Source organism: Ochotona curzoniae, unplaced genomic scaffold (genome assembly GCF_017591425.1).
Source record: "Ochotona curzoniae isolate NIBS_2020 unplaced genomic scaffold, NIBS_Ocur_1.0 contig_908, whole genome shotgun sequence".
NCBI lineage: Eukaryota > Metazoa > Chordata > Mammalia > Lagomorpha > Ochotonidae > Ochotona > Ochotona curzoniae.
In genome coordinates this window covers 20,668,708-20,695,614 of record NW_024466607.1, presented here as the reverse complement: position 1 = coordinate 20,695,614, position 26,907 = coordinate 20,668,708, and the positions used below count along the sequence as shown (strand labels likewise).

Below are 26,907 nucleotides of genomic sequence, written 5' to 3'. Positions count from 1 at the left end.
CATCCTCTTCCTCTCTCACTCACCTGCCCTTGTGTTGCCACACTCTGGACAGAGTTACCTTCTGGTCATTTTGTGACAGAGCTGAGCTTGAGTTCGCACAAAGCGATAATATGCTGACCTGAGTAGCTGGCTAATTGTTACCCCATCACTCCCAGTTTTGCTGCAGACACCCGGCCCCTACACTCTCTGTCAAGCCTAACCTATAGACTTTTGTAATTATGCTCCTAGGTCCAGGAAGAGTTGGCAGCTAGCATTGCCCATACCTCCCTCAGCCCTGCACAGAGGCCTTTCCCTCTAATACTCTTCTGATAGTCCCTCTAATAACAAAGCTTGCTTGGAGCTGCCCAGGTTACCTTTCTTTTCTCTCATTTCTGGAATCCTGCACTGGGGACACTACAGGAGATAGCTGCTCACCTTGGAAATCTGCATTGACCTTAAAGAACTAGGACAGATAGAAGCCAAGCTGTATCTGAAATCCAGCAGACCAAGGCTGGGCAATGATGAGAAAACCAGGCTCCAGAGAGGGTCAGGCATGTGGAAGTTGGGTTCTGAAACCTCAGAGTTTTTTCTTTTAAATAATCTTTGAATTTGCTTTTTTCAAGTTTCATGAGAAATAACCCCAGCTGGTTCCATGTTTTGGATAGTCACAGTTGCTCAAGGTGATTGAGCACACAGATACGGAGTGCACTTGAACTATGTGCTTATGCTTGAATGGGTCCTTGTGGGGTCTGTGATTGGAAATATGTCCCAGAGGTTGTACACAGTTTGATGGCTATGATTTTAGGATGGTGTGCAAAGCATGGAGAATGCCATCTTGCCCCACCCCCATGGCTGTCTCCCTGGATTTGATGTTGGTGTATACAATATAAGTTGCATGACGTTGTTTCTAGTCCTAGCAGGCATAATTAGTAACATCACAAATAGCTCCCATCAACAGCTAACCAAGAGAGGATGTTCGTATAGACTGAAAAGCAGGGAAGATGCAAAACAGGCCCCTGTGAGGTGCTCAGTGGGCCAACTTCTCATCCTTTCCCATTTTATCTTGACCTTTGTGCCTGTTCTCACAGCAGAGAACAAGGGACATATATACAGGCTGTCCCAAACTTTTTGGTTATTCATGTCTTACTCATATGCCTTTTCTGTGACTCCAGGCAATCTTTGAGCAGCTTGGTCCTCTGTAACTGTATCCCATTTCCTTGGCTCATACCCTTTTAGAAATGTGTGCCTTTGGGATATTCAGTGATATCTCTCAGGTTGGCTTCCTTTCCTTGATGAAAAAGAGATGACCCTGGTGCAAGCACGATGCTTTCCCCAGTGCTGGGACATTTAGCATTCTGTCTTCAGGCTCCCTGGGAGGCCATAGGCTCACCCAGGAGAATGCCAGGACTGCTCAGTTCTGACAAGAAAGATTAAAAGCCTAGTGACCACTGTAAGTAGTCCCTGCAGCCACAGTCCAGCATGACACCACACAATTTGTTCTCTCTCCTCCCCATACTTGTTGGGGCCTGGGGCCTCAGCAGAAAGGCAGGATTTGTGGGTGTCAGGAACAGACAGCCCAACTGCACGGCACTCTGTCTCTCACCAGGAAGGTTAACCTCGCTGGTATATTCGAGCACAGATGTCTACATCCCTCCTGGCCTGTAAAGTCCTCCCAAACCAAAGAAGTCTGGCCTGGCTCTGAAAAGGGCCTGCATGTGGAGCAAGAAAGGCAAGTTTGCCTCTAGCAAGCCATGACCCTGTTTGCAGCTGTGTGGGGCTGTCATGTGAGCCGAGTCCGGCACATGATGTGAAACCCTGCAGTTGCCTTGCTGTGATATGGCCTCCTCATTCTCTTGGGATATGAATTTACTCTTTTCCATTATGAAAATGTGTGTGCATTATGGAAAAGTACAGGAAAGGAGTAGACAAAAGAACGCATATAACCTCCCATTCCAAAATAAGCCCTGTAAAGTCTAGTATTGATGGTGTAATACTTTCCTTCCACTGTTATTCTAACTATAAGTATGTAACTTACATGCCCTGAGCCTAACTTGGGTTGTTTTACTTTTGCTCTGAGAGATCTGTTCATGGTGACTAAGGATGGCCAGTGTCTCTTGCAGCTTTATTGGTCTTGACCTTACCTGTTTCCAAACTATGCAGTGCAGTGCGTGTGTGCTCATCTTAGTCCTTGATCAAGTTTGAGAGAGCTGCACCTTTTATCAAAGCTAAACATCACCATTTCTTTGAAATTCATCTTGCTTAGATTTCGGTTTTGGCTTTTGTTGTTGCTCTTTGCAGTTTTCTTAGTGTGTTCTCGTCATCCCTTTGTGATTTTGCTAAATGAGAAAGCCTCATCAGTTTGAGGGAGGTATTACAGTTATTCCTGGAAGATACGATCTTCATGGTTGGACTATAGATTGTGTATTATTTCAGTGTGTTGATGTGATTTACTCTGTGTAAACTGTCTTATTCATGGACATTTGGCCATGTACTTTTTAATTTATTCATATCAACAGCTTTGGTTAAATGTCTCGTGAAGGCCTTTGTCCTATTTTAAAATACCACTATTGTGCTTTCTTTTATGATTATTTAATATCATTAAAACATTGGAAAAGCGTGAAGTGCAGAAAAAAGATTAAAAGGCAAATGTAATCCCACCTCCCCACCACCAAAAAAGGAAAACATTTTTTTTTAAAGTTTATTTTTATTTGAGAGGCAGAGTTAGAGAGAAGGATGGAGGAAAGGAGAAGAAACAGACAGAAAGACAGAGAGATATCTTTCGTCTTCTAGTTCTTTCCCCAGATGGCTGTGAAGGCGCTTTAAAGCTGGGCCGGTTCAGAACCAGGAGCTTCTCACTTGGAGTTCATCGCTCTGGTCAAGTCTTCCATCCTCCAAGATGCTAAGTCCAATGTGTTCGAATCCCAGGCACAGCCACTGTAGGTTTGGTTTAACCCAGGGTGGCAGTGACATGGAAATATATTTTCTTCTTCAACCTTACCTTCATCAGTTTAATACAGAAATCATCTGCTACAAAATCCCCATCAAGTCAGGATAAGTCAAGTTGTGAGGACATTTTCCTGGTTTAACCTCCCTTGATGGGAACCTGTTAGTTTTGGCCCTGGAGACCTTCTGTTTTTGGAAAAGTGTGAGGGAGGACCCCATGAAACAAGCAGCATGAACACATTGATCCTTTCCTGTCCTGTCCCCCTGCCGAGCTGACATTTCCTCTGACATGGGCGAAAGGCCCCTTTCCCAGCCCACACAGGTAGGTTCCCTTTGCACACCCACTGCCTTTTCTGCATACCCAATGAAGGCTTCAATATGAGTGCTCATTTCCTAAATCTGCATTGTCTGTGAGGGTTGTGCTTCTTGTTTTATTAACTAACAGCAGTTAGAAGTGTTGGGTGTTTGATTTGTGTGCTCAGCCAGATTCTCCCATGGAAACTCTTGCTTGTTCTGGAACTTTTTTTTGTTTTAATCTCAGTCCTAGACTCTGTATCCCCACACTCAAGGGGATCTATGGCTGTGTTTGTCTTGTTAAGTGATCCCTCCCAAGGCTGGGCCCTTGCTTGGAGGTAGGTCTCTCCTAGTTCCCGTGGACCAGAACTTCTCATCCAAGAGACATCTGACAGTGTCTGGAGTTGCTTTAATGTCACTGTTGGGGCAGGTATACCATTGGCATGGAGTGGTTAGAGGCCAGACGTAATTTTCAAACACCCTGCTCCCAACAACAGTTTTCTAGTCCAAAGTGTTGGGGTGGCACAGTTGAGAAACCCTGCCATAGACTGACTCCTTGGGAGCGCAAACTCCACACACATACTCCTTCTGAGTCTCACTGGCCACCTGGAGCACTATTTAAATTCTGGAGCACTATTCATTGGTATATGACCTTCAGCAAAGTATCACTTTGGGCCTCAAGTTTCCCCATCTGTAAAATAGGGGTAAAAATCCTTTCCTCCTGGGTATAGCAGGGTTCCAAACTCCTGTCCCAGTGCACAGCACATAACAACATAACGTACATTCGTTCATTCAGGGCCCGGCGCGGTGGCGCAAGTGGTTAAAGGTCCTCGCCTTGCACGCCCGGGATCCCATATGGGCGCCGGTTCTAATCCCGGCAGCCCCGCTTCCCTTCCAGCTCCCTGCCTGTGGCCTGGGAAAGCAGTCGAGGATGGCCCAAAGCTTTGGGACCCTGCACCCGCGTGGGAGACCCGGAAGAGGCTCCTGGCTTCGGATTGGCATAGTATCGGCCCGTTGCGCTCACTTGGGGAGTGAATCATCGGGCGGAAGATCTTCCTCTCTGTCTCTCCTCTCTGTATATCCGCCTTTCCAATGAAAAAATAATAAAAATAAATCTTTAAAAAAAAAAAAACATTCGTTCATTCAGTACAAGTTGTTGTGATCTCACTATGCGCTTGCTGCCGATGACCCCATCCATTAACAGAGCAGATTGACAGCCCTGTCTTCATGGAGCTTAACTTCAGTAGAACTGAAACAGCTAAATAGCTGAGTCAGAAACCAGCCACCCTATTAATGAGGCCATAGCCTTCCTGGTGACAACAGGAAAAAAAAAAAAAAACAGTTCAAGGATCAGGGAGTGGTAGTGGTTGGGACGGTGGGAGAGTTGTGGTCGCCTTCTTTTCTCAAGAGGCATCCTCTTCCTTGGGTGTTTTCTGCAGACTGTGACCACATGTCCCTCCCCAGCCCTGTTCTCTTACACAGTTCTGCTAATGACTGGTAGTGGGTTATAGCACTTGTGAACACCGCCCTTGCTCAGATCCCAGCCCTAAACATGTCCTGCAGCCAGCCACCCCTTTCCCCTACAGCCAGCCGCCAGCCACACCTCTGAGCAGCATTGCTTTTTTTCCTGGATTCTTTTATCTCTTTCCCCACTTCATGTAGAGCCAGAGGTCTTCCATCCTCTGGTTTACTCCCCAAATAGTCTTTAACAGCCAAGACTGCTCCAGGCTGAATCTCTCACATGGGTGCAGGGGTCCAAGCACTTTGGCCATCTTCTGCTGCTTTTCCAGGTGCATTATAAAGTAGGATCAGAAACAGAGAAGCTGGGACTTGAACCAGTGCTCCTGTGGGATGCTAGCCTTGTAGGCAGCACATTAATCTGTTGTGCCACAATGTCAGCCTCAAAATGATTGCTTTAACCCACCCTGACCAAAGGTATAAATCTGAAGCTTGATTGATCAGAGTGGTCATTATTACTAAAACTAAGCAAATGGATTCTCTTTCCATAACTTGATTTAAATTCCTGAAAGACAGAAATGAGATCCCGTCTCACTGAAACTGCCCCACAGTGTGGGGTGTTCATGTAAACAGCAGGTTCAGCCCTCTTAGCAGGGAGCGTTCAGGCTTTGGAAGCACACATTTTGGAACCCTACCTGGGTGAGAACGCTAGCTTCCCTGAGCCTCAGTTCCCTTCCTGGTAAAATAAGAAGCTCCAACACCACCACCTTCCAGAATGATTGTTAGGATCAGAGAGAATGAAGTAGAAGGGCTGAGCACGCACCACTCAATAAATAAGGAAGTAAGGTAGGTTTATTTTGGTGCACAAATTTTGTAATTCATGCATAGGATGAATCTTCAAAACAGTTCATGCTGTGAATTGCAAAATGTTGCGCCAAAATAACTTACCTTTCAGTTATCTTTTCCATGAACTTTTTGAGATATCTGCTTAACATAGGAAGATATTGTTGAGAAAAAGAAAATAACTCTCTTTCTGAGAATATTAGGAAAGTTACAGAAAAGGTTTGGAAAAATCTAGAACAAACTTAAGTATTTGCTGCTAGGCAGTGGAGAGTGGGGTAATATTTGTAGTTTTTGTGTGTGTTTGTAACGTTTGAATATTTAAAGTTAGCATAAACTGATTTCAAATCAGTGGGAGTTTGGAGTTGGTCAAGGACTGAAAATGAGTGAGCAGTTGATTTTAAGTGAAAGTGGAAACTTTGGTTTTAAATGTTCGTTTCTGGATGCTTTCCTCCCTTTCTCCTCTTTATTTCCCTCTCTGGCTCTCAGCAGAGCCACAAGCTGTGTTGAATGAGCTGATGACTGACTCGCTGTGCTTTGTTTTGACCTTTTAGTGCCTGTGGCTAATTGATTCTGAGTGCAGGGGCTCTGCATTCATTTAGTCTGGTAACTGTTTACAAGAGTCTGTTTTTAAGAGAGCACAAGGATTTGCAATATGCCATTAGTGGAACTGGAACTGCACATTGGATACAAGTCTTGAAATGATCTCCCGTGTAGAGCTGGTCCAGCTGTCCTGAGCTTATTAACCTGCCCAGGAACTCATGGATGCCTGTGCTGGTGGAAGGAGCTGGAGTGGCTGCTTGCAAACAGAGCTAACTTCCTGCCTCCTGAAGGCAGTAGTAATACCCTAAAGCTCATTGGAAATGCCTTTTTTTTGTTGTTTTTCATTTATCAATTTTATTCATTTTTCTTGGAACATAAAAATTTGTAAATTATGACAGAAATCTCTGTTAATGTCATCATGACAGAATTCTTAAAAAGACTTAGTTAAAAGGCAGAATTAGATCTTCCATTTCCTAGTTCACTCTTCCTATGGCCACTCCTGGGCCAGGTTGAAGCCAGGAGCCTGGAACTCCAGCCATGTCTGCCTTGTGGATGGCAGGAGCCCAGGCACTTGTGCTGCCTCTCACTGCTTTCCCAGGTGCATTAGCAGGGAGCTGGATCAGAAATGGAACTGTTGAGACTCGAACTGGAGCTTCTATGGGATGCCAGCATCATAGGCTGTAACTTAACCTGCTGTGCCACAGTGTTAGCCCCATCAGTAGAATTTTTTGGCATTCCCTTTATGCCTTTGCTCATATATCTTTTTTACATAATTAAGTACATCATTCATGCATAGACTTTAATCTTGATAGAAGATTGTTGGAATTTTTAGTTGCCAGATCATCTCAGAAATATCTGAATGGTTAAATAATAGTCTATCAAGCAGGAAATCATACTTATTCATCAGTGCCCTTATTTGAGTGGTAGTCTTAAAAACTTTACTTTCTTGAGTTTTATTGTTGCATTTCAAAATCTATGGAAACTACCCTTGAATGTCTTTGCAATGACAACTCATGTCACATGCAAATCAGTCTCTGCCCTAGGAAAGTTTGTAGCCGGGACCATGTGAGCAGCAAGTGTCATGAAACGTAACCCCTACTGTATCAGAGCAATGTCCAAATTCCAATCCCGGAAGGGATGTTATTAGAGTCTGCTGAGAACAGCTGGGAGTTGGATAGCTGCAAAACCCAACAAATACCTTCTAGGTCCATGAGGGAAGCACAGAGGTTGGTGAAGCATGACCCCTGGAGGGAATGGCAGACCGGTTACTGTGGTGGGAGAATAACGGCCTAGTGCGTGTGCAGCACGATGCCCTCATAGTTGTAGGCTGTAATCAGACACCGAGAGGTCTTCTGCGCCTTGCTGAGGAGTGGACCTTCACACCCAGGGCCACAGGGGACCACGGGAAGAAGGATGTACTAAATGAAAATGTGGCTTTTGAGCCACATTGTGCTTTAACACAATTACCAATGAGTGTTTTGAAGTCTAGGATGGAAACTAAAAATAACATATTCCCCCTTCTTCCAGATGACTTGTGTAGGTCAATAAGAAAGCACTGCAGTGCATATTTCAGCCACCAGGGTGGACTTTGGGTAGCTAGACCACCTCAGAATCCACTGTAGCTTCTTTTAAAACTTAGAAAGAACCTCATGGACACACATCATTTGCTGCCCAGATGATATTTAGTAGGTTTATTGTGAAATCTTTTAAGTTGCAAGAACCCCGAGATAAATGTAAAAAGAAATGGAATGCATTTTCCCACGAATGAAACATCTGGGGGTTCTTCTGCCTGGCTTCAGGCACACTGCGATCCAGGGACTCAAACAACATTACCAGAGCTTGCTTCCTCCCTCAGTCACTCACTGTCCCCCTCCTTCATTCTGTGTATCCCTTTTACTGTCCTGCAGAAGATTATTCTTATTTTTAAAAGATTCATTTGTTTATTTGACAAGGGAGAGTGACAGAGACACAGAAATCTTCCACTGCTAGTTCACTTCTCAAATGGATACAACAGCTGAGGTTGGGTCAGGACAAAGTGAGGAGCCCGGTTCTCACCTGGGTCGCAGGGGAGCAAAAATTGGGGCCATCTTCTGCTGCTCTACCAGGATCATTAGCAGGGGCCTGAATCCAAAGTGGAGTGGTCAGGGCCGGAACTGCTGTTCCAGTATTTGGTGTGTGTGAACAGTAACTTAACCCACTGGCCTCGACGCCAGCTCCTGCAGCGTGTTCTTCTGTGACCCCAGAGTTTCTAGAAGAAGCACCTGCTTGAGTTTGTCTTGAACTCAGCTGTTCTGAAGGAATAAGCATGCTTTTTATTTTGTCCTTCAATAACATGGCAAATTTTGTGGAATCAGTGCCCAGGTCTGAAGTAGCGTGGTAAAATAATCTGGACAGGTCTAGGAGACCTCACACAAACGATATAAAACAGGATACCCAGATCCAGTGCAGTGGCCTAGCAGCTAAAGTCCTCGCCTGGACCCCATATGGGCGCCAGTTCTAATCCCAGCAGCTCCACTTCCCATCCATCTCCCTGCTTGTAGCCTGGGAAAGCAGTTGAGGATGGCCCAAAGTCTTGGGACCCTGCACCCACATGGGAGATCTGGAAGACATTCCTGACTCTTGGCTTTGGATCGGTGCAGCACTGGCCGTTGTGGTCACTTGGGGAGTGAATCATCAGATGGAAGATCTTCCTCTCTGTCTCTCCTCCTCTCTGTATATCTGACTTTCCAATAAAAATAAATAAATCTTTAAAAAAAAAAAAAGGACAGGATACTCAAGGAGGTGGGATTCTGTTGTTAGCAGGAGGAAGAGTCTAGAAGGATTGACTAAATGCATGCATCCCTCCAGCTGCCCCAAGGCCAACCACTATCATCACCCCATGCTGTTCTGCAAGGGTGGAGGAAAGATCTAGAATAATCTCTTATCTGATAGTTGCCTCTCTGCAGGGCTTTGCCCTACATGTTCAGGTCAGACAGCTCAGACACACCTGGCACGTATACAGGAAAGTTTTCCTCAGCACGTAGGCTCGGGGCAGTGCCCGCCCCCAGAGGCCCCATGGCCATGTCCTCTCTTTCTTGCACACACGTGACTGATGTTCTGTCAGCTGCAGGAAGCTGTTCTGCAGACCCAGCCCGTCCTGACAGTTTGTTTTTCTCATTGTTCAGCGCTCCATTAGCTTCCGCAGCGAGAGCCGCCCTGACATCCTTGGCTCCCGGCCCTGGTCCCGAAATGCCGCCCCCTCGAGCACCAAGCGCAGAGACAGCAAGCTGTGGAGTGAGACCTTCGATGTGTGCGTCAATCAGATGCTTACGTCCAAGGAGATCAAACGGCAGGAGGTAGGCCTCTGGGCTTAGGGAGCTGGCCGTCATGTTCTCTGCAGGTGGGGGCTCACACAGGATCTGTACCCCAGACTCCAGATCCAGGCTCCATTACATTCACGGAAGGAGATTAAACAGAGTGTCAGACCTCACAGAGGAACTGAGAACCCCCGTACCCAGCTGGGTGGGTGCGGCCTGCACTTTCAAAAGAAAAGCTGATGTGACAAATTCAGACTTACATGCTTATGGGGAAAATGAAACAAAGTGTCTATTTAGGATTCTGCAGTTTGCAGAAATCCTCATCTTAGTTATATTTTAGATGCAGTTCCTGGAATATTTTTAAATGTGCCATTTATACCAGTGTAACTGGTTCAGCTTGGTAGAAAAATGTCCTGTGGTGTATGATTCATTGCATTCCCTGCAAGCACCCTTCGCCTTGTTGCATTGCAAGCTGTGCTGAGCTCTTCATTTAGGTGTGTAACATCTAGTGAGGTGAGATCCTGAGAATATTTGGATTTTGGTGGAGGCATGGACATAAGCAGAAGTGGCACCTGGAACCTTTCCTTGACTCACCAGTTCTTTTCTAGAAATTTATCTGCCAGATCTACTGGTATAGAAGTGACAATACAGATGGGTAAGATTATGCATCATAGGAATGCTTATTTTTTATTTTTATCTTTTTTAAAGATTTATTTATTTTTGGGCCTGGTGCAGTGGCCTAGTGTCTTAAGTCCTCGCCTTGAACACACCGGGATCCCATATGGACGCTGGTTCTAATCCCAGCAACTCCACTTCCAATCCAGCTCACTGCTTGTGGCCTGGGAAGGCAGTCGAGGACAGCCCAAAGCCTCTGGACCCTGCACCCACGTGGGAGACCTGGAGGAAGTTCCTGGCTTGTGGCTTTGAATCAATGCAGCACCGGCTGTTGTGGTCACTTGGGGAGTGAATCATCAGATGGAAGATCTTCCTCTCTGTCTCTCCTGCTCTCTGTATACCTAAATTTCCAACAAAAATAAATAAATCTTTATTTATTTATATTTATTTATATTTATTATAAATATTATTATAAATATTTATTTATATTTATTGGAAAGTCAGATATACAGAGAGCAGAAGAGACAGAAAGATGTTCCATGCACTGGTTCACTCCCCAAGTGGCCACAATGGCCGGAGCTGCACCCATCCAAAGTCAGGAGCCAGGAGTGTCCTCCAGGTCTCCCATGCGGGTACAGGATCCCAAGGCTTTGGGCCATCCTTGACTGCTTTCCCAGGCCACAAGCAGGGAGTTGGAAGGGAAACGGAGCTGCCAGGACATGAACCGGTACCTGTATGGAATCCCAGTGCATGCAAGGCGAGGACTTTAGCCACTAGGCTATCACATTGGGCACAGGAATGATTATAATAGTACCAGTTCAGTAAGAACCTGAACATCCGTTAAGAGAAGCTAGGAGCTGGTTTAAGAATGGGTGCCCAGGGCCTGGTGCTGTAGCCTAGTGGCTAATGTCTTCACCTTGCAAGCACTTCACCTTACCCCTGATACAGAGATTGTATGTGCGCATACTGATTTGCCTGTAGAACCATAAGCTGTTTTTGAAAGAACATGCAAGATACTGGCAGCATTGTTGCTGGGTGGGGGATTTGGAGGAAAGGGAAGGTTTTGACTCTGTATCTGTGTACCATATGCTTAGTGCCATGTAGATGAATTCATCTGTTCAAAAATTCTATAAGTAAATGAAGGCTTCAAGGGGTGGATGTTTGGCCTCGCTGTTAAGAGTGCATTTCCTGGTTCTGAGAACACACGACAGCTGTGGAAGATGCTGCCATCAAGGCCAGCAGAGTGCTGTATGCAGAGAACTGAGTCTAAAATTATTTGAAAGTAAAAAAGGATGTCACGATGCTTTCCCTGGCTCCAGGAGAGGCTGCCACACCCAGCCCCCAGCCCAGGAGCCTGCCTCCCCTGCTTACCAAACACCCTACTGGTTATCATCCCCCCACCACCATCAACTTGTCTGAAGTCCACTTACTCTTCTCCTCTTAAAATAAATGCAGTAGAGCACGGCACGGTAGCCTAGTGGCTGAAGTCCTTGGCTTGCATGCACCAGGATCCCATATAGGGGTTGGTTCGTATCTCGGTCACCCTGCTTCCTATCCAGTTCCCTGCTTGTGGCCTGGGAAAGCAGCAGTCAAGAATGGTCCAAAGCTTTGGGACCCTGCACCCACATGGAAGAGCCAGAAGAAGCTCCTGGCTTCAGATCAGCTCAACTCCAGCCATTGAAGCCACTTGGAGAGTGAATCAGTGACGGAAGATATTCTTCTCTGTCTCTCCTCCTCTCTGTAAATCTGACTTTGCAAAAAAAAATAAAGCTCACATTTCTACATTTAAAAAAATGAAATACAGTAGCCCCAGAACTGACCTTTAATAAGGTGATGCTTGACAATGATTTAAACCCCCCACACGAGCATGAAAAAGTGCTGTGTGCGTTATAGCTTCTACAGTGATGACGGTTTAATAGAGTCTAATTAGAAATGGCCCATTTATACACGCCAGCATACAGCCTGCTGCTATAATTTTATTTATTGTACTTTTGTGGAACTGAGAAATAATTTAGGATGAATTAACTTCACCAGACTTTATTTAGAGCGATAAAATGTTGGATTCTTCCTGTTATCGCAGGCACAAGACAAGTAGATGATAGGTATAAAACTTCCTGTTGAGATTCACCATAAATGAACAGTGACAGCCCATTACTGAAATTTTCCAAAGATGTTGAATCCGTGGCTCAAACTGATTTTATATTACCTAAAGTCGTTTCCTGTTGTGCTCAACTACATCGATGTTGTAAACATCAAAGGTGTCTTGTTGGGTTAGAGACATACACGAGGGGCAGGCAATTGTCACAGTTGTTAAGAACACTGACTGGGGTGTCCACATCTTGTATCAGTATGCCTAGATTTGAGATCCAGCTCCACTGCTGTTGCTAGCTTCCTGCGGATGTGCGTGGCTCAAGTCACTGGATTCCTGGCATCCATATGAGAGACCTGAATGAGGGTCTCAGTTCCTAGTTTCCACTTGGCCCGGCCTGGGCTGTTGTGGGTATTTGGGGAATGAACTAGCAGATGAGAGATTCTCTCTCTCTCTCATCCTCTCTTTTTCTCTCTTCCTCCTTCTCCCTCCTTCCATCTTAGTTAATTAAAGAGAGGCTAAGCAAGTTAGGCTACCATCTTGCAACACTGGCATCCCAGATTGAACTGCCCCTGGGAGTCCCAGCTACTCTGCTTCCAGTCCAGCACCCTGTTAATATACCTGGGAAAGCAAGAAGTTGGTCCCTATGTGCTGGATCCCTGCCACCCAGACCACCCCCCAACCCTGCACTCTGTCCCTTTGTATCTGTCATGCTGCCTGTAAACTAAAATAAAGCTTTAATTTTACAAAAAGGAAGGAACCTATAGGCAGCCTCTCTCTCACAGAGAAGTAGCTTATACCTAAGTTATCCACAATATTGTTTCTTTGCAGATTCTAGCTACTCAATGCATTTACTCCAGGTCAATTTAACTCTATAGAATACTCTTCGAATATTTAAATAAGTAAATTGGGGATGTTGAGTGCTGGAACTGGCCATTTGAATTTACTGTCATACATGGAGTGGTCAATGATTCGTTTTTGTTTTTGTGTTTCTGCAGGCCATCTTTGAGCTTTCCCAGGGAGAAGAAGACTTAATAGAAGACTTGAAATTAGCAAAAAAGGTACATTCCAATCCAGCAGTGAGCTATTTTTTTTCCCTCTGAGTAATTCCATGTTCCTGGTGTGATGGTTGATGAGCAAGACAGATCAGCAACTGAGAACAGCCTATTACAGCAGTCCTGGATGTGGGGAATATGGTGGAAACAGAGCTGGTCAGAGGCCTGGCTTTGTGTGTATTTTGAAATGAACTGAGAATCCAGTTCATTTCAGCGTTTGCAGAGAGGTAAACCGAGGTACTGGCATACCCTCATATCAGCTACTCTGATATGAGTATCCATTATAGACTGACTTCCTCTTGATCAATATCAACATGAGCAGGAAACCTGTCCCTTGTAATGTGTATAGCCCTTTAAAAATATATTTATTTGGGCCCAGCACAATAGCCTAGTGGCTAAAGTCCTTGCCTTGCAGTGCCGGGATCCCATATGGGCACTGGTTCTAATCCTGGTGGCTCTGCTTCCCATCCAACTCCCTGCTTGTGACCTGGAGAAAGCAGTTGAAGACGACCCAAAGCCTTGGGACCCTGTGCCCATGTGGGAGACCTGAAAGAGGCTCCTGGCTCCTGGCTTCGGGTTGACACAGCTCCGGCCATTGTGGCTACTTGGGGAGTGAATCAATGGATGGAAGATCTTCCCTTCTGTCTCTGCTCTTCTCTGTATATCTGACTTACCAATAAAAATAAATAAATAAATCTTTAAAAACATGTATTTATTTATTTGAAAGATAGAGTGATAGAGAAAGAGATTTCCAATGCACTGTTTCCTTCTCCAAACGGCTGCAGCAGCCGGGGCCGGGCAAGGTTAAAGCCAGGATCCAAAACTCTACCTGAGTCTTCTACATGGATGCCGGGCCCCAAATACTTGGGCTGCCATCCACTGCCTTGCCAGGCACGTTAGCACAGAACCGATTCTGAAGTAGAGTAGCTGGGATTGGAACTAGCACTCTGATATGGGAATGCCAGCACCACAAGTAGCGATTTAACCCGTTATACCACGATGCCAGCCCCAGCCTATGTGTTTTTGACAGCAAGCCTTCCTTAGAAACCTTTACATTCAAGTGACAGCTCACTGCCCCCCATGGCCTCAAAGCTAAAAATCCAGGTTTCTTATCTTACATTCACAGCCTCCTCAAACACATCGAAGAGTTAGCAAGAGCCTCCTTTATCTGAAGGATCTGCTCATGTGGAAATGGCCACCCAGGCTTTACATGGACACACCCAGAAAATTCAGGTTTAGACATGGCTGGAGGAGGCGGGGATGAGCGTGGACAAAGGAGGCAGCTGACTCTGGGAGACTCCATGCTGCTCACATGTGCCTTTGCTCCTTCCTGCACAAAGGCAGGCACCTTTCTCAGGGTTCTCCCGCTGCCATCCTTGGCTATTGGGGGTCCTGCCATCCTGACATCCTCTTCTTTCCTTTGGGCCATCCGAGTCAACCCCTCCTCCAGGAGCCAACTCAGAGCACAATTTCCCTTCTGCTGAAAGTGTACCACCTTTTCCCAAATCATGGAACTCCTCTTTAAAGCCTTAGTTCTTGGACTCCTGAGTGATGGTGATTTGATAGCTTTTTGCTTTCATGTGACATTTTCTGTTTCCAAACTTGAATCATTTATTGATACATGGATTTAATTCTCCATAAGTTTTTATTATCTAGTAGTGGAGTGTTGTTTTTTTAAGATTTATTTATTTGAAAGGCAGAGTTACAGAAAGAGGGAGAGACAGAAAGATCCCCCCTCTGTTGGTTCACTCCAAAAGGCTGCAGTGGCTGGACTTATCCAAAGCCAGGAGCCAGAAGCTTCTTCCTGGTCTCCCCCTTGGGTACAGGAGCCCAAGGTGCAAAGGTCATCTTCCATCTACTGTATTTACAGTGCCCTAGGTTTAGCTATGCTTGCTTAATTAACTTTAGTAGAGTTAACAAGATCTGCAGAGGTTTGCCTCCTTTGCTTTAGATTAATAGGAAAGGATACCGACTGCATGTTTTCCTTTATATGTATAATAACTGCGCAAGAGACTGCTGGTAGCTAACTTTGAATCAAGTACAAGTATCTGCAGCTGTAGGATCTTACTGATATCTTTAAAATGTTACAGCAATCCAGCATGCCCTACTTTAGGATTTATACTCTTTGATATGCTAGACTGAAATAGCTTTGGAAAAATAAGCTCTCAGAAATATAAAACAGGATCAGTGTTGTGGTACATCAGCTTAAGCCACTGTCTGCAACACCAGCATCCTGTGTCAGCTGTACTAGCTGCTCCGCTTGTGATTCAGCTTCCTGTTAATGTGTCTAGGAAAGCAACAGGAGATGGCCCAGTACTTGGACCTTTGCCATTCACATGGGAGACTCCAATGGAGTTTCTGACTCCTGGCTCGGCATGGCCCAGACCTGGGTGTTGCAGCCATTTTGGGCATAAACTAGTGGCTGAAAGAGCTCCCTCTTTTGCTCTGCTTGCCAAATAAATGAATAAATAGTAAAATAATTTAAACACACGCACAAGGCTCTCGCAGCAAGGCTGGATTCTCCTGTCTTCTGGCCACATCTGGAGTGAGGACCTCTGTTGTTTCTGTAACATTGTGGGATAAGCTGTCAGGGGGACCTAGTGAGGGACCACGCAGGAGTATTTCCACAAGCAGCTTCCTATGATTTTAAATGTCTGTTTCCATCTCACGTCCTTCTCACGCAGGCCTATCACGACCCCATGTTGAAACTCTCCATAATGACGGAACAGGAGCTGAATCAAATTTTTGGAACACTGGACTCTCTAATTCCTCTGCATGAAGGTATAATTTGGTTCCAGGATGGGTCGTGACTTGTAGCCTTAATTGAGTTGCCTTATAACAAGTCAGTGATTATGTAATAGCGTGAATAACCCAGAGCTGACTTCCAGCCCTCTTCCTGTCTAACAACACAAACATTCTGTGTGTTTCTTGCCAGCGCTCCTCAGCCAGCTCCGAGATGTTCGGAAGCCTGATGGCTCAACCGAGCACGTTGGTCCCATCCTCGTGGGTTGGGTAAGAAAATTCTTTGGTCGTGGGTGAATTGGATGGAATTTCAGTTTTTTAGCTAGACTTTTCTGATTGGTAAATACTGCTTTCACATGACAACATAACTAAATTTTATATACCTAGGTTTTCCCCTTGAAGTGTGACAACAATTTTTTGCCCTTATTATAAATTCAATACATTTAGAGATAGCATGATCTTTTTGCAATAAGTAAAGGTACACAGGAAACTGTTACTAGTTTCCTATCAGATAAAATAGAACTATTTTGTAGTCAATTCAAGTCACTACTAATATGATATAGACATTTTTAATGTAGTAAGCATACATTTATATATTCTTGTGTCCCCCTCCCAAAAAAAGAGTCTTCGCAGGCTATTACAAGCAAAAGGTTCTTGATCAAAATGTAATTTCAAAAAGGGTTTTGGTCGACAGTCTAGTTGTTGCTTGGGACACCCATGCCTTATATCAGAGTGCCTGGTTCAAGTCCTGGCTGTGCTCCTGATTTCATCTTCTTGCAGCTGTACTCCTTGGGGGGCAGCAGGTGGGTGAGTCCCTGTCACCCGACTTCTGCTCATCTTCAGCAGTGGTCGTTGTGATTCTCTGGGGAATGAGCCAGCATTTAAGAGTGAACCATCAGATGAGCCCCGTCTCACCCCACCCCGGTGTGCTGTGTGTTTCTCTTTGTTGCCCTCTATCCCTCTCTTCCTCTCGCATGAACATGTGAATGTAGGCATTTGGGACCATGCTTTAGAGGATGCTTAAGAAGCCCACGTCCTCTATGTGAGTCCTCATCTGCTTTCCATTCCTGCTGATGCACACCTTGGGAAGCAGTAGGTGATGGCTCAAGGTCTTGGGTTTGTGCTACCCGCATGGGACACATGGATTGAGTTCCAGTTTTCTGGCTTTGGCATAACTCATCCCTAAGTGTTGTAGGGATTCGAGGAATCAAACAATGGATAGAATCAATCTCTCTCTGCCCCTACCGCATTCACTCTTCTCTTCAAATTAAAAATAAATGCACAAATACATATTAAAATGTAGTTTTATAAACAGTTTATTAAGTAAATTTGCTGATGTTTGTGAGCTGGGGACATGCTGAGCATCCCATCCATGACCCGTTCATTTTCCTAAATAAACAAAGACAGTAGCTGTAGCCCTAGACCATTAATTTATGGTCCTATCACTGAAGTTATGTTCTGTTGGGCACATAATGTTGTGGCTGATTTGTTTCATTTCCTTTAGAAAAGGTACACACTCTCTCTTTTGGCCCAGCTACCCCACCCCCATTGTCCATGTTTCCTTCCAGGAGTACTTGAATATTCTTCCCTAGCCCAGGTGTTTTCCATTTGTGTTGAAGCAGTTGATGCAAGCAGATGACTTTGACAGCTTCTTCTAGACAGGGTTAGGTTCCTCATGCCAGCAATCCACACAGTGTTACAGGAGAAATAGGCAGGAAGTGATTTAGCAGAGGGTCTCAGAAGTTGTTCCGCCATTCAGTGAGGGTTGTGTGGACTGTAAGTCTTACCCTCGCTGTGTGAGCTCTTTGTATCCCGTTCTATCTGCATGTTAACCATCCTGAAACCTTCCAGATCCTCTGCCTTGGACGCCAAGCGGACGTGCGGAAAGTTTCAGCATTGATTTTGTGACTTAGGCTTCTCAATTACTGCCTCAATCAAGAAACTTGGAGGGTTTCATGACTTGCATAGATTTAGCTCAGGAATCTATTTTAGCACCAAGGCTGAACTATCCCCAAGGGTGTCTGAAAGGCAAGTCATGTTCTAAGATGAATAATTCAGAAAATGTGCCTTAATATTTCAAGAGGGATCGCTCATCTTGTCCTTTTGACCTTCATTTCATTTTGAGCCATGGTCGATGCTCTAGCTTTCTCCGTTCTCCCAGGAGAACCGGCTATCTGTAGACAGAAAAGGTGTAATGAGAGGAGAGAGTCCACCTTCATGCTTGCTCTGTTTCCTAAGTTTGTAGATTGCTTTGATGGGAATAAAGAGGGCAGAAGAGGCAGCATGGCCCGACCGGCAGGATGATTCATTGTTTTTGACAAGAGACAGTTTCCCTCAACATCATATGCAAATTATCAACTCTCAATGAAAGTAAAAATTGTAGGAATTGGCCTTGTTAATAACCTTTTTTCTGCAGTAAATGTGTGGCACTTTTATTTAAAAATTGATTTGATCCAGGGACAACTTTGGCAATTGTTTTTCACACATCACCTACGGAGGTGTGTTGCAGCCTGGATCCTTCAGCGTCAAACAGGGACTTTGTTGCCAGTCTGAGTGAAAAATGGCCCTTGTGTATCAGCTCCAACAAACTGATGTTTTCCCTCTTGAAACTAATGTGTCTGTGCAAGTAACAACTGAAAACCAAGCACCTCATCTGTTTGAGTTCTGGCCTTTCTAAGAGAACAAAACAAACATCTTTGGACTTTGAGTGAGAAGAGTCAGAGCCCATTCCACCCACAAAAAATTTTAATTTATTCCCTCCACCCCCCCACCAAAAAAAAAGGTAAGAAAGCTTACAACAAAACCTTGCATTTAACCGAGCAGGCCTTCTGAGTGGGACAGCCCTTGGCCAGCCCTTCTATCTTTGGGATGAATTAGTCCATGCCCTTGACTTTGAAGACCTTGACCAGAATGGTTGCTTTCAGAGAGCAACTCTGCTGGATGGAGGAATCCTCCCCGCTCAAGGAAGCAGCTTCCCAAATGACTTAGGTCCACATTAACATTTTCTGTCGATAATAAAATAAGTCTTGAGCTCTCCAAAGCAGCAAGTTCTTATGTTAATTTGGCCTCTCATGAAATTTTAGTTCCAACAAGAGAGGTAGGATCACATGGAAGCGAAAAAAAAAAAGGAGATAGAACTTCTTTTCTTTTAAAAATGTGATTTTTAAAAATTTCCGATAGTCTACTTAAAGATCTGAGTCCTTCAGAGATTGTGGGGAGTGTAGGAGGAAGGGCGCAAGAACAGCCTTGGGCTCAGGTTTTCTCTTCAAAATTGTTTCTCTAAACTACAATTTCTTCAGTTAAAAAAAAAATGTAGGGACCACTAACAACGTGGGCTGATCCTGACTGATTCTTTACCAGGAGTCAAGCTTGGCACTCCCATTTCCTGTCCTTGAAGGCACAGGACATGGCAGATATGCATTGTGTAGGAGAAGAAACTGGAGCTCAGAGACTTAGAGCTGCCAACTTGTGTCTTGAACCCAGCTCTCCAATCCCAGAGTCTGTCCTAACCATCTGTTTTCACCTCTCCCATCTGAAATAAGTCAATGTGGCTGTACTTGAGAATGCTCTTCATCCTGTATCTAGTTGAAGCTCACTTGTGGTCTTTTCTGACCTGTGGCTCAATCAGAGAGCTTTTCAGGTCAGGCCCAGGAAATAAACACCGTTTTCAGGTGTGAATACCAGCATGCCCCGGTTTGGTTGCCATGGTAGTGAGACGCAGCATCAGAGAGCAACAAGGCGGTCCAGGGTTTCTTCCAGTTTATATCCAATGGTTACTGCAATTTGTTTTTCCTTGATGAAAGCATCCGGCATGTCCAGGTCTTTTTAAAGGGCGAGGAAGTGGAAATGAAATTAAGACTGCCTGAGGCCCTTTTTAATTGACACTGAAAATCTAAATTATATGCCACAACACTGCATCTGGGATGTGTGTATCAATTATCATTGCTTTCACATTTAAGGTTAAGGAAAAGATTTCTGCAACTTTTTTTAAACACAAGTAGTTTTTTTCTATAAAAAAGAAAGTAGACATTAGCAGTGTACTATGTTTAAAAAATGAACCTGTTTATTTTTTTTTCTTGTATCAAGGATTGGAAAAATAATTTAACATGTGTTTATTTTTGAAAGGAAGAATTATAGAAAGAGGAGAGGTAGAGAGAGAGAGAGAGAATTTCATCTGCTGGTTCATTTCTCAAATGGCCACAATGATCCAAAGCCAGGAGCTTCTTCCAGATCTCCCACTGAGTACAGGGACCCAAGCACTTGGACCAGCCTCCACTGCTTTCCCAGGCCAGTAACAGGAAGTGCAATTGGAGATGGAGCAATGTGGACTTGGACCACAGCCTATGTGGAATACTGGTGTCTCACAGAAGACTTAGCTTGTTACACCATGAAAAATCATTTTAATCGCAAGTATAAAGGGGCAACAAAATATATGAATTTTCAAATGCTGTCATGCTTTACTTTTTTGGTCATGCTTTACTTGTAAGCAGTGTTTGCAAATCATCAGATACGAATTTTATGATCGATTCGAAGTAAATTTATTCATTCAAAACAAACTGTGTGTGTTGAATGAGAGACAGGCAGATCTCTCCTCTACAAATGTCTGTAAGGACCTGGGGCCAGGAGCTGGGACCTGAATCCAGGTCCCCCATGTGGATGGTAGGAAACAAGCTCTTGAGCCATCACTGCTGCCTGCGAGGATACACATTAGCAGGAAACTGGAATCAGGAGTGGAGTTAGAAGTTGAACCCAAGCACTCTGAAAGAGGATGCTCGTGTCCCAAGTGGCTTGATAACCTCTATAACACATGCTTAAGTGTCTGCTAGATAGTAGGTCCAATACAAAGCCTCTTGGGTTGAAACCTTTTACAGGGTAGTGTAGTGGTAAATGCAGCCTTCTACCCATTGTAATGGCTGGGGCTGGGTCAGGCCAAAGCCACAAGCTTGGAACTCCATCCAGGTCTCCCATGTGGGTGCAGGGACCCTGTACTTGGGCCTTTTTCTGTTTTCCCAGGTGCATTAGCAAAGCAAAAAATTTGCTTTAACTTCTTCCTTTTTAAAGACTTTGTTTATTGTTATTTGAGAGGCAGATTTACAGAAAGGGAAGGAAGGAGAGATAGAGATCTTTCATCTGCTGGTTCACTCCGCAAGTGACCACAATGGCCAGAGTTAAGCCAATCTGAAGCCAGAAACCAGGAGCATCTTCTGGGTCTCCCATGTGGATGCAGAGATCCAAGGACTTAAGCCATTTACGACTGCTTTCGTAGGCTGTTGGCAAGGAACTAGATTGGAAGTGGAACATCTGGGACCCAAGCCAGTACCCATATAGGATGCCAGTGCTGCAGGCAGAGGATTAGCCTGATAAGCTACCATGCTGGCCCTTGCTTTACTTCTTGAGTCCCTTTCTAATTGGGTTGCCTTAGAATCAGGTCATCTTAAAGCCAACATGAAGGCACGACCAGTGTTAACACAGCAGGTTAAGGCAGTGTTTGTGATCCCACCATCCCATATGAGTGCCTGTTTTAGTCCCAGTTGCTCCGCTTTCAATCCATCTCCTTGCTAATGCACCTGGGAAAACAGAAAAAGGCCCAAGTACAGGGTCCCTGCACCCACACAGGAGACCTGGATGGAGTTCCAAGTGCATGGCTTTGGCCTGACCCAACCCCAGTCATTACAACCATTTGCAGAGTAAACCAGAGAATGAAGATGCCTCTTTCTCTGTAACTCTGCCTTTCAAGTAAATAAAATAAACCTTAAACAAACAAGCAAATAAATAAAAATGAATGTGAAGGCATTTATACCGAGAAACTCAAGTACTCAGCTCTGGGGTCTGACCCTTTGCCTTTTGTGTACGTGCCACCAAGTGTCCTACATGGATTTCTTATGGATAATCTTAAATGCTACTTTTTTTTAAATATAGGTGGCTTTTGCCTTACTGGATGCTTTGGTTCAGTTAGGTAGGTTATAAACTGTATCCATGTGTAATAATTCTGGTTCTTTTCTGCGTGGTTTGTGTTGGCATAAAATAGGCACAAATCTGTGATAGGGACCTTAGCAATCAAATTAAACATACAGCTAAGAAAATCACTTTATGAAAACAAGCCAGAGCCTAAGAAAACTGCCAAGGGATTGCTGTTTGAAGATAGTACTAGTTTCTTCCAGCCACATAGAGGAACGTTGTCCAGGTCAGCAGACCAGTTGGCTATTTGTTCAGGTCCAACAAGGCTTGTAGCTTCAGGGTGCAGCTGTTTTGATGTTCCAACCTTCTTTTCATGTTTCCTTCTTAGCTCCCTTGTCTCAGCTCCTATGACAGCTACTGCAGCAATCAAGTCGCCGCCAAAGCTCTCCTGGACCACAAAAAACAAGACCACCGAGTCCAGGATTTCCTACAGCGATGCTTAGAGTCCCCCTTTAGCCGCAAACTGGATCTCTGGAATTTCCTTGATATTCCAAGAAGCCGCCTGGTGAAATACCCTCTGCTTCTGCGAGAAATCTTGAGGCACACACCAAACGACAATCCAGATCAGCAGCACTTGGAGGAAGCTGTGAGTCGGCTCTTTTCTCTCTCTCTCTCTCTCTATCACTTTCTCTCTCCCCTCCCCCCTGCCCCTTCCCCGGGTTCCAGGCCTAGCAACACTGTCAGTCATATTCTGATTTTGCAGGTCTCTTGCTTGCCTCCATCTCCTCAACTGTAAAATGTGGTATTTATGTAGGAAACATACTCTAAGGTTTCTTTGCTTCTAGAAATTTTGATTCTGTATGGGTAGCTCATCTTGGGTTATAGTTGCTGGCTGTGAGGGTTAAAGTCTTTGTGAAATTTTAGACTGAATATCTTTGTTTAGTTAAACTATAGGAGTTGACTTCTAGGGTAACCGTTAAAAAGCCCATTTATAAAGTTGATATTCTTATATAAGATGGATGCTGTGTCTTGAATGTTTCCCACCTAAAGTTCTATTTTGGAAATGTAAGACTCAAACTGTTAGATTGGCAGTATTTGGAGGCAGGGTCTTTTGGAGGTAATTAGGATTTGATGAAGTCAGCCGCCCCAGGGTGGCCTCAGTGGCTTTTGATGGAAAAGAAAGACCCGCACTGGCCCACTTACTGTTTTTCCATGTAGTGTTCTTGCCATGTCCTAAAGCCTTGAGAGGGCACTCACCAGGTGCTGAGCAGAGGCCAGCATGTGTTCCTGAACTTCCAAGTCTCCTGAGCCCTAGAGCTAAGTTGATTTCTCTGTAAATCACCTGCTTTTAGATATTTTGTGATAGCAGTAGCACATGGACCCCAAATGTGGCGGCATGCCTGCTCATGCCTCCTGCTCACCTGTGGGCCCCTCGTTCAGTGCTTGTTTACCAGTGGTGGACTGGGTGGTGTGAAGAACGCCGCTTCCACTCTCACCTCAGCAGAAGACAAGGGAAAATGAGATCCCTGTTGTTAGAATATTGCGAACAACTAGAGTCCCAGAGGGCTTGGCTCTGCTCCGGGCCCTACACAGGGCAGGATAGAGCAGATGGCAGGCCAGAGGGAAGGAGGGAACAGTGTGTGCATCAGTCGGCCTGGGGCTGTACATTACTCCCAGGAAGCAGCAGGGGCGAGGCAGGAGACACAGAGGCAGATGCAGTGTTACAGGGGCCTCTAGATCAGTGTGTGACCTTTTTTTTTTTTTGGCATGTCATTAGCTGAAGGTTTGTTTTTATGTGTTTTCTACTTCCTGAGTAGCTGGGACTCAGGGTTCAAATGCCAGCTGTATCATTACAAACTGTGTGACCCTGGACAGGTTACTGTCTGTAGGTAGATCAGGGACCAGGCAGGAAGAGGCAGGTGTCTAAGCTGCATGTTCGAGAGGGCTGGGAGCGGAGGAAGGGGAATATTACTGCTGTGATCCAGGTATAAAATCCTGAAAATCTTGTAGGAGTGGAAACTGACTTGCCAATACAAAGGGCTGATTCCCAGATTTAATGTGGGACAGGTCAGATCATCAGAAGCTAGAACCTGCTAAGCACCCTGCCCGGGTAATCCCATAGGGAGTTAAGTCTTGAGTAGGAATAGTAACAATAGTTCACACTGGTTGAACACCTTTCTAGTCATTCTGCTTCACAGCTGTTCCCCATGAGACCTGGATATGGTACAAACAGCTTCCCAGTTCCAGAGCCAAACCCTATCGGTGTAGACCCCAGGTCCTGTGCCATCCTGCCTCTCTATGATCCTGAATGCTCATGCAGCAATCCCAGCCACTTCCCGGAAACCTCATCACCTTTGAAACTGCCGAGGCATTGTGGCAAGGCCTCGTCAATGCGGAGCCAGGCCTGGTGCCCTCACATGGCACAGAGAAGTGAGAAAAAAGTGATGCTTGAAGGGTCAGACCCAACTCCCCTGAGACGAGGCCCTTGGTCCAGGATGCAAAGATAGGGCAGGGGGTAAATGCAGGCAGTGGGGATGTGTGGGGGCCCTCAGCCGTGGATCATTCATCCAGGTAACGTGGTGCAGTGATGACATTCTTGGTAGAAAAGAACGGGAGACAGTTATGGTGAACTTGTTCATTTATTGGTAACCAAGCACAAGCTTATATAGGGAGGAGCCAGGGAAACAAGCCTCAGAGTAGTAACAATAGTTCTATTGGATGTAAGTATCTGTTACATATTATAAGCCTACCCAATCAGTACAGCTGTCATGTACTTTGCCAGGTGGCACTGTGTAGGCCACCACAACTTATGTAATCCATGTGCATCCTGGAGTTGTTTATTACAAGACTATCACAAGTTTACCACAAGAGGGGTATGGACGGGGGGTAGGCAGTTAGAGGAGGTGACCAAGCTACTGAAAGGTACCCAAATTACCAGAAGAGATTGAGAGGGAGGGGAATATCTGGAAGGCCTTGGGCTTCCTTCCTATTGCATGGGTCTGCAGGGGTCTCAAGGTGCTGTCAAAACAGGAGAAGGGTCTCAAGGCTTTCACTGAAACCAAGAGTGGGTCTCAAGTCTCTAGATACGCATTGAAACCTTGCTCCCACTGCCCCTCGCATAGGCTAAGTAAGCCATGACCCAACCTAACACTCGCTCGCCCATAGGAAAGCACCCATCTCACTTCATCGTGTCTTTTTTAATTATTATTACTGGGGAGAGTGTGATGGAGTTGCCTCCTCTCTGTACTTCATCTCAGCGAGTGTGTGGTTTGCAGGAATGAAAACAACACGGAGCTCTAGCTACTCTAAAAAAGCCTCTTCTGACTTGAGAGTGAAGCTTCCTTTTTTTTTTTTAATATGCAGCATGAAAGCACTGGCTCGTTTTAAAGAAACAACTAGTGCATTCAAGTTTGAATTTTAAAGTGGATGAGGATATGTTTGTTTGCAGTATAGAAGGTTGTGCCAGTAATCCAGTTTCCCTAGTGCATAAAGTGTGAAGCCAGTTTTAAAAGTTGGATCTGCACCCACCTATTCAGGCAGAGCTGCACAATTGGATATTTCTACATTTGAACATGTCTGCAAGACAAATCTTCTGTATGCTCATGTCCACAGTCAGGCACAGATCTTTTTCTCCCTCTTTTCAAAATGCATGCACCGTTACCCCCAAGGGAGCAGAATTATTTAACCTGTATCCGTGAGTGCATTGTGAATGTTCAACAAATATAAAATGCATGGTGCCAGTGGAGCTTGATTTATATGTTCCTTGAATAAATTTCCAACCTATGAAAAGGGAAATAGCAACGAATGCTGAGTAAATTGCTTGCACACTAAGGGAGTTGATTGCAAGAATGGTCTTTAATGCAGTGTATAAACTACCACGTCTTTATTAGAACATCTTGATTGTGTTTTGTGGGGGTGATTGAAATAAGCCCCAAAAGAGAGCTTCTTGAAACAGGACTTTGGACTCAGACATACAAGAGATCTGGTTATTCAATGTTTTAAAATTCTCAGAATTGTTGCAGCCAGAAAATCATCCTGCAGACTGCCCTTTCCTCATGTCTGCCACTGTTCCCCAGCACCTTAAAAAAAAAAAAAACTGAAATCAATGGGAAGAACAGTCCTGTTTTTGATGCCGAGCAATCCAGCCCACTATTCTTGGTTCATGTCAGTGCTAAAAGGTAAATGACTTCGTGGCACAAAGGGACCAGACAGACAGGGTTCCAATTCCACTCTGAAGATGATGATTCCAGCATGTGTGGGTTTAATCCCTGAACTCTTAGCAGGTCCCTCATCCTCTCCTTCAGTCTAAACCCTGGCAAGGATTTAAGTTTAACTTAATGCATAACTGCCATGACTGTTTGGGTCCTGGCAACCTGCTCTGTGTATCTTTATTCCTCCCTGGAAGCCTGGCAAATAGATCTCAGGGATCAATGAAGAGAGGTGACACCCTTGTGGTGTATAGAGATACAGACATACCAAAACATCAACTTGAATAAAGCAGATATGGGTATTTAGCTTATGGTGGTTACGACACCCACATCCTATTTAAGATTCCTAGTTATAGCGTCCTGCTAAAGTGCACTGTGGGAAGCAGGAGTTACAGCGCTCTAAGTCACTGCATTCTTGCCACCCACCAGAGAGACCAGGATTGAATTCCCAGTTCTGGGCAACTTCAACACTGGCTGTCTTGGGTATTCAGAGTGTGAATCAGCCAACAGAAGCTCTCTTCTGTGTCTATCTGTCTCTGCCTCTCCAATGAATGAATCAGATTTTAAGAATAAGTAAACATAAGTGAAAACAGACCTGGATTTCCTATTATAAATGCACACTGGGAATATTGAAGGAGGATGTTGATTGTTTCCATGGTTTTGTCTCTCTTTTCTTTGAGCACTAAAGAAATAAGCATTATTTGAAAGCAGTCATAGCTGCCTAAGGAAGCATGGTGGTGTTTGAGTTTATTAATCTTCCTATGATGTGCGAGCTGCTCCATCCCAGCGTTCAATTAAAAAATGAACACATCGTTAAACCCGTAGGGCATCTTCTTTCTGGTTCCCCGCGGACTTGCAGAAAGCTTAGAGAATTGACTAAAATGCTATTAATTCCAGCTGTCCAAATACTCCTAGTATTAGCTGGTTAAATCAGCAACTGTAGTCAG

At 44.8% G+C, this 26,907-nt stretch overlaps 1 protein-coding gene across 5 annotated transcripts in view; it reads left to right on the top strand.

The window, feature by feature from the left end:
* ARHGEF3 (Rho guanine nucleotide exchange factor 3) overlaps positions 1-26,907 on the top strand; it is a 249,310-nt gene that overhangs the window by 212,571 nt on the left and 9,832 nt on the right. For all 5 annotated transcript variants that reach the window (XM_040994676.1, XM_040994678.1, XM_040994680.1 and 2 more), the window contains 5 exons: positions 9,222-9,392; positions 13,056-13,118; positions 15,797-15,893; positions 16,048-16,124; positions 22,141-22,398. In XM_040994676.1, the coding sequence (XP_040850610.1) occupies positions 9,222-9,392; positions 13,056-13,118; positions 15,797-15,893; positions 16,048-16,124; positions 22,141-22,398 (666 nt within the window). The remainder of the gene's footprint in view (positions 1-9,221; positions 9,393-13,055; positions 13,119-15,796; positions 15,894-16,047; positions 16,125-22,140; positions 22,399-26,907) is intronic.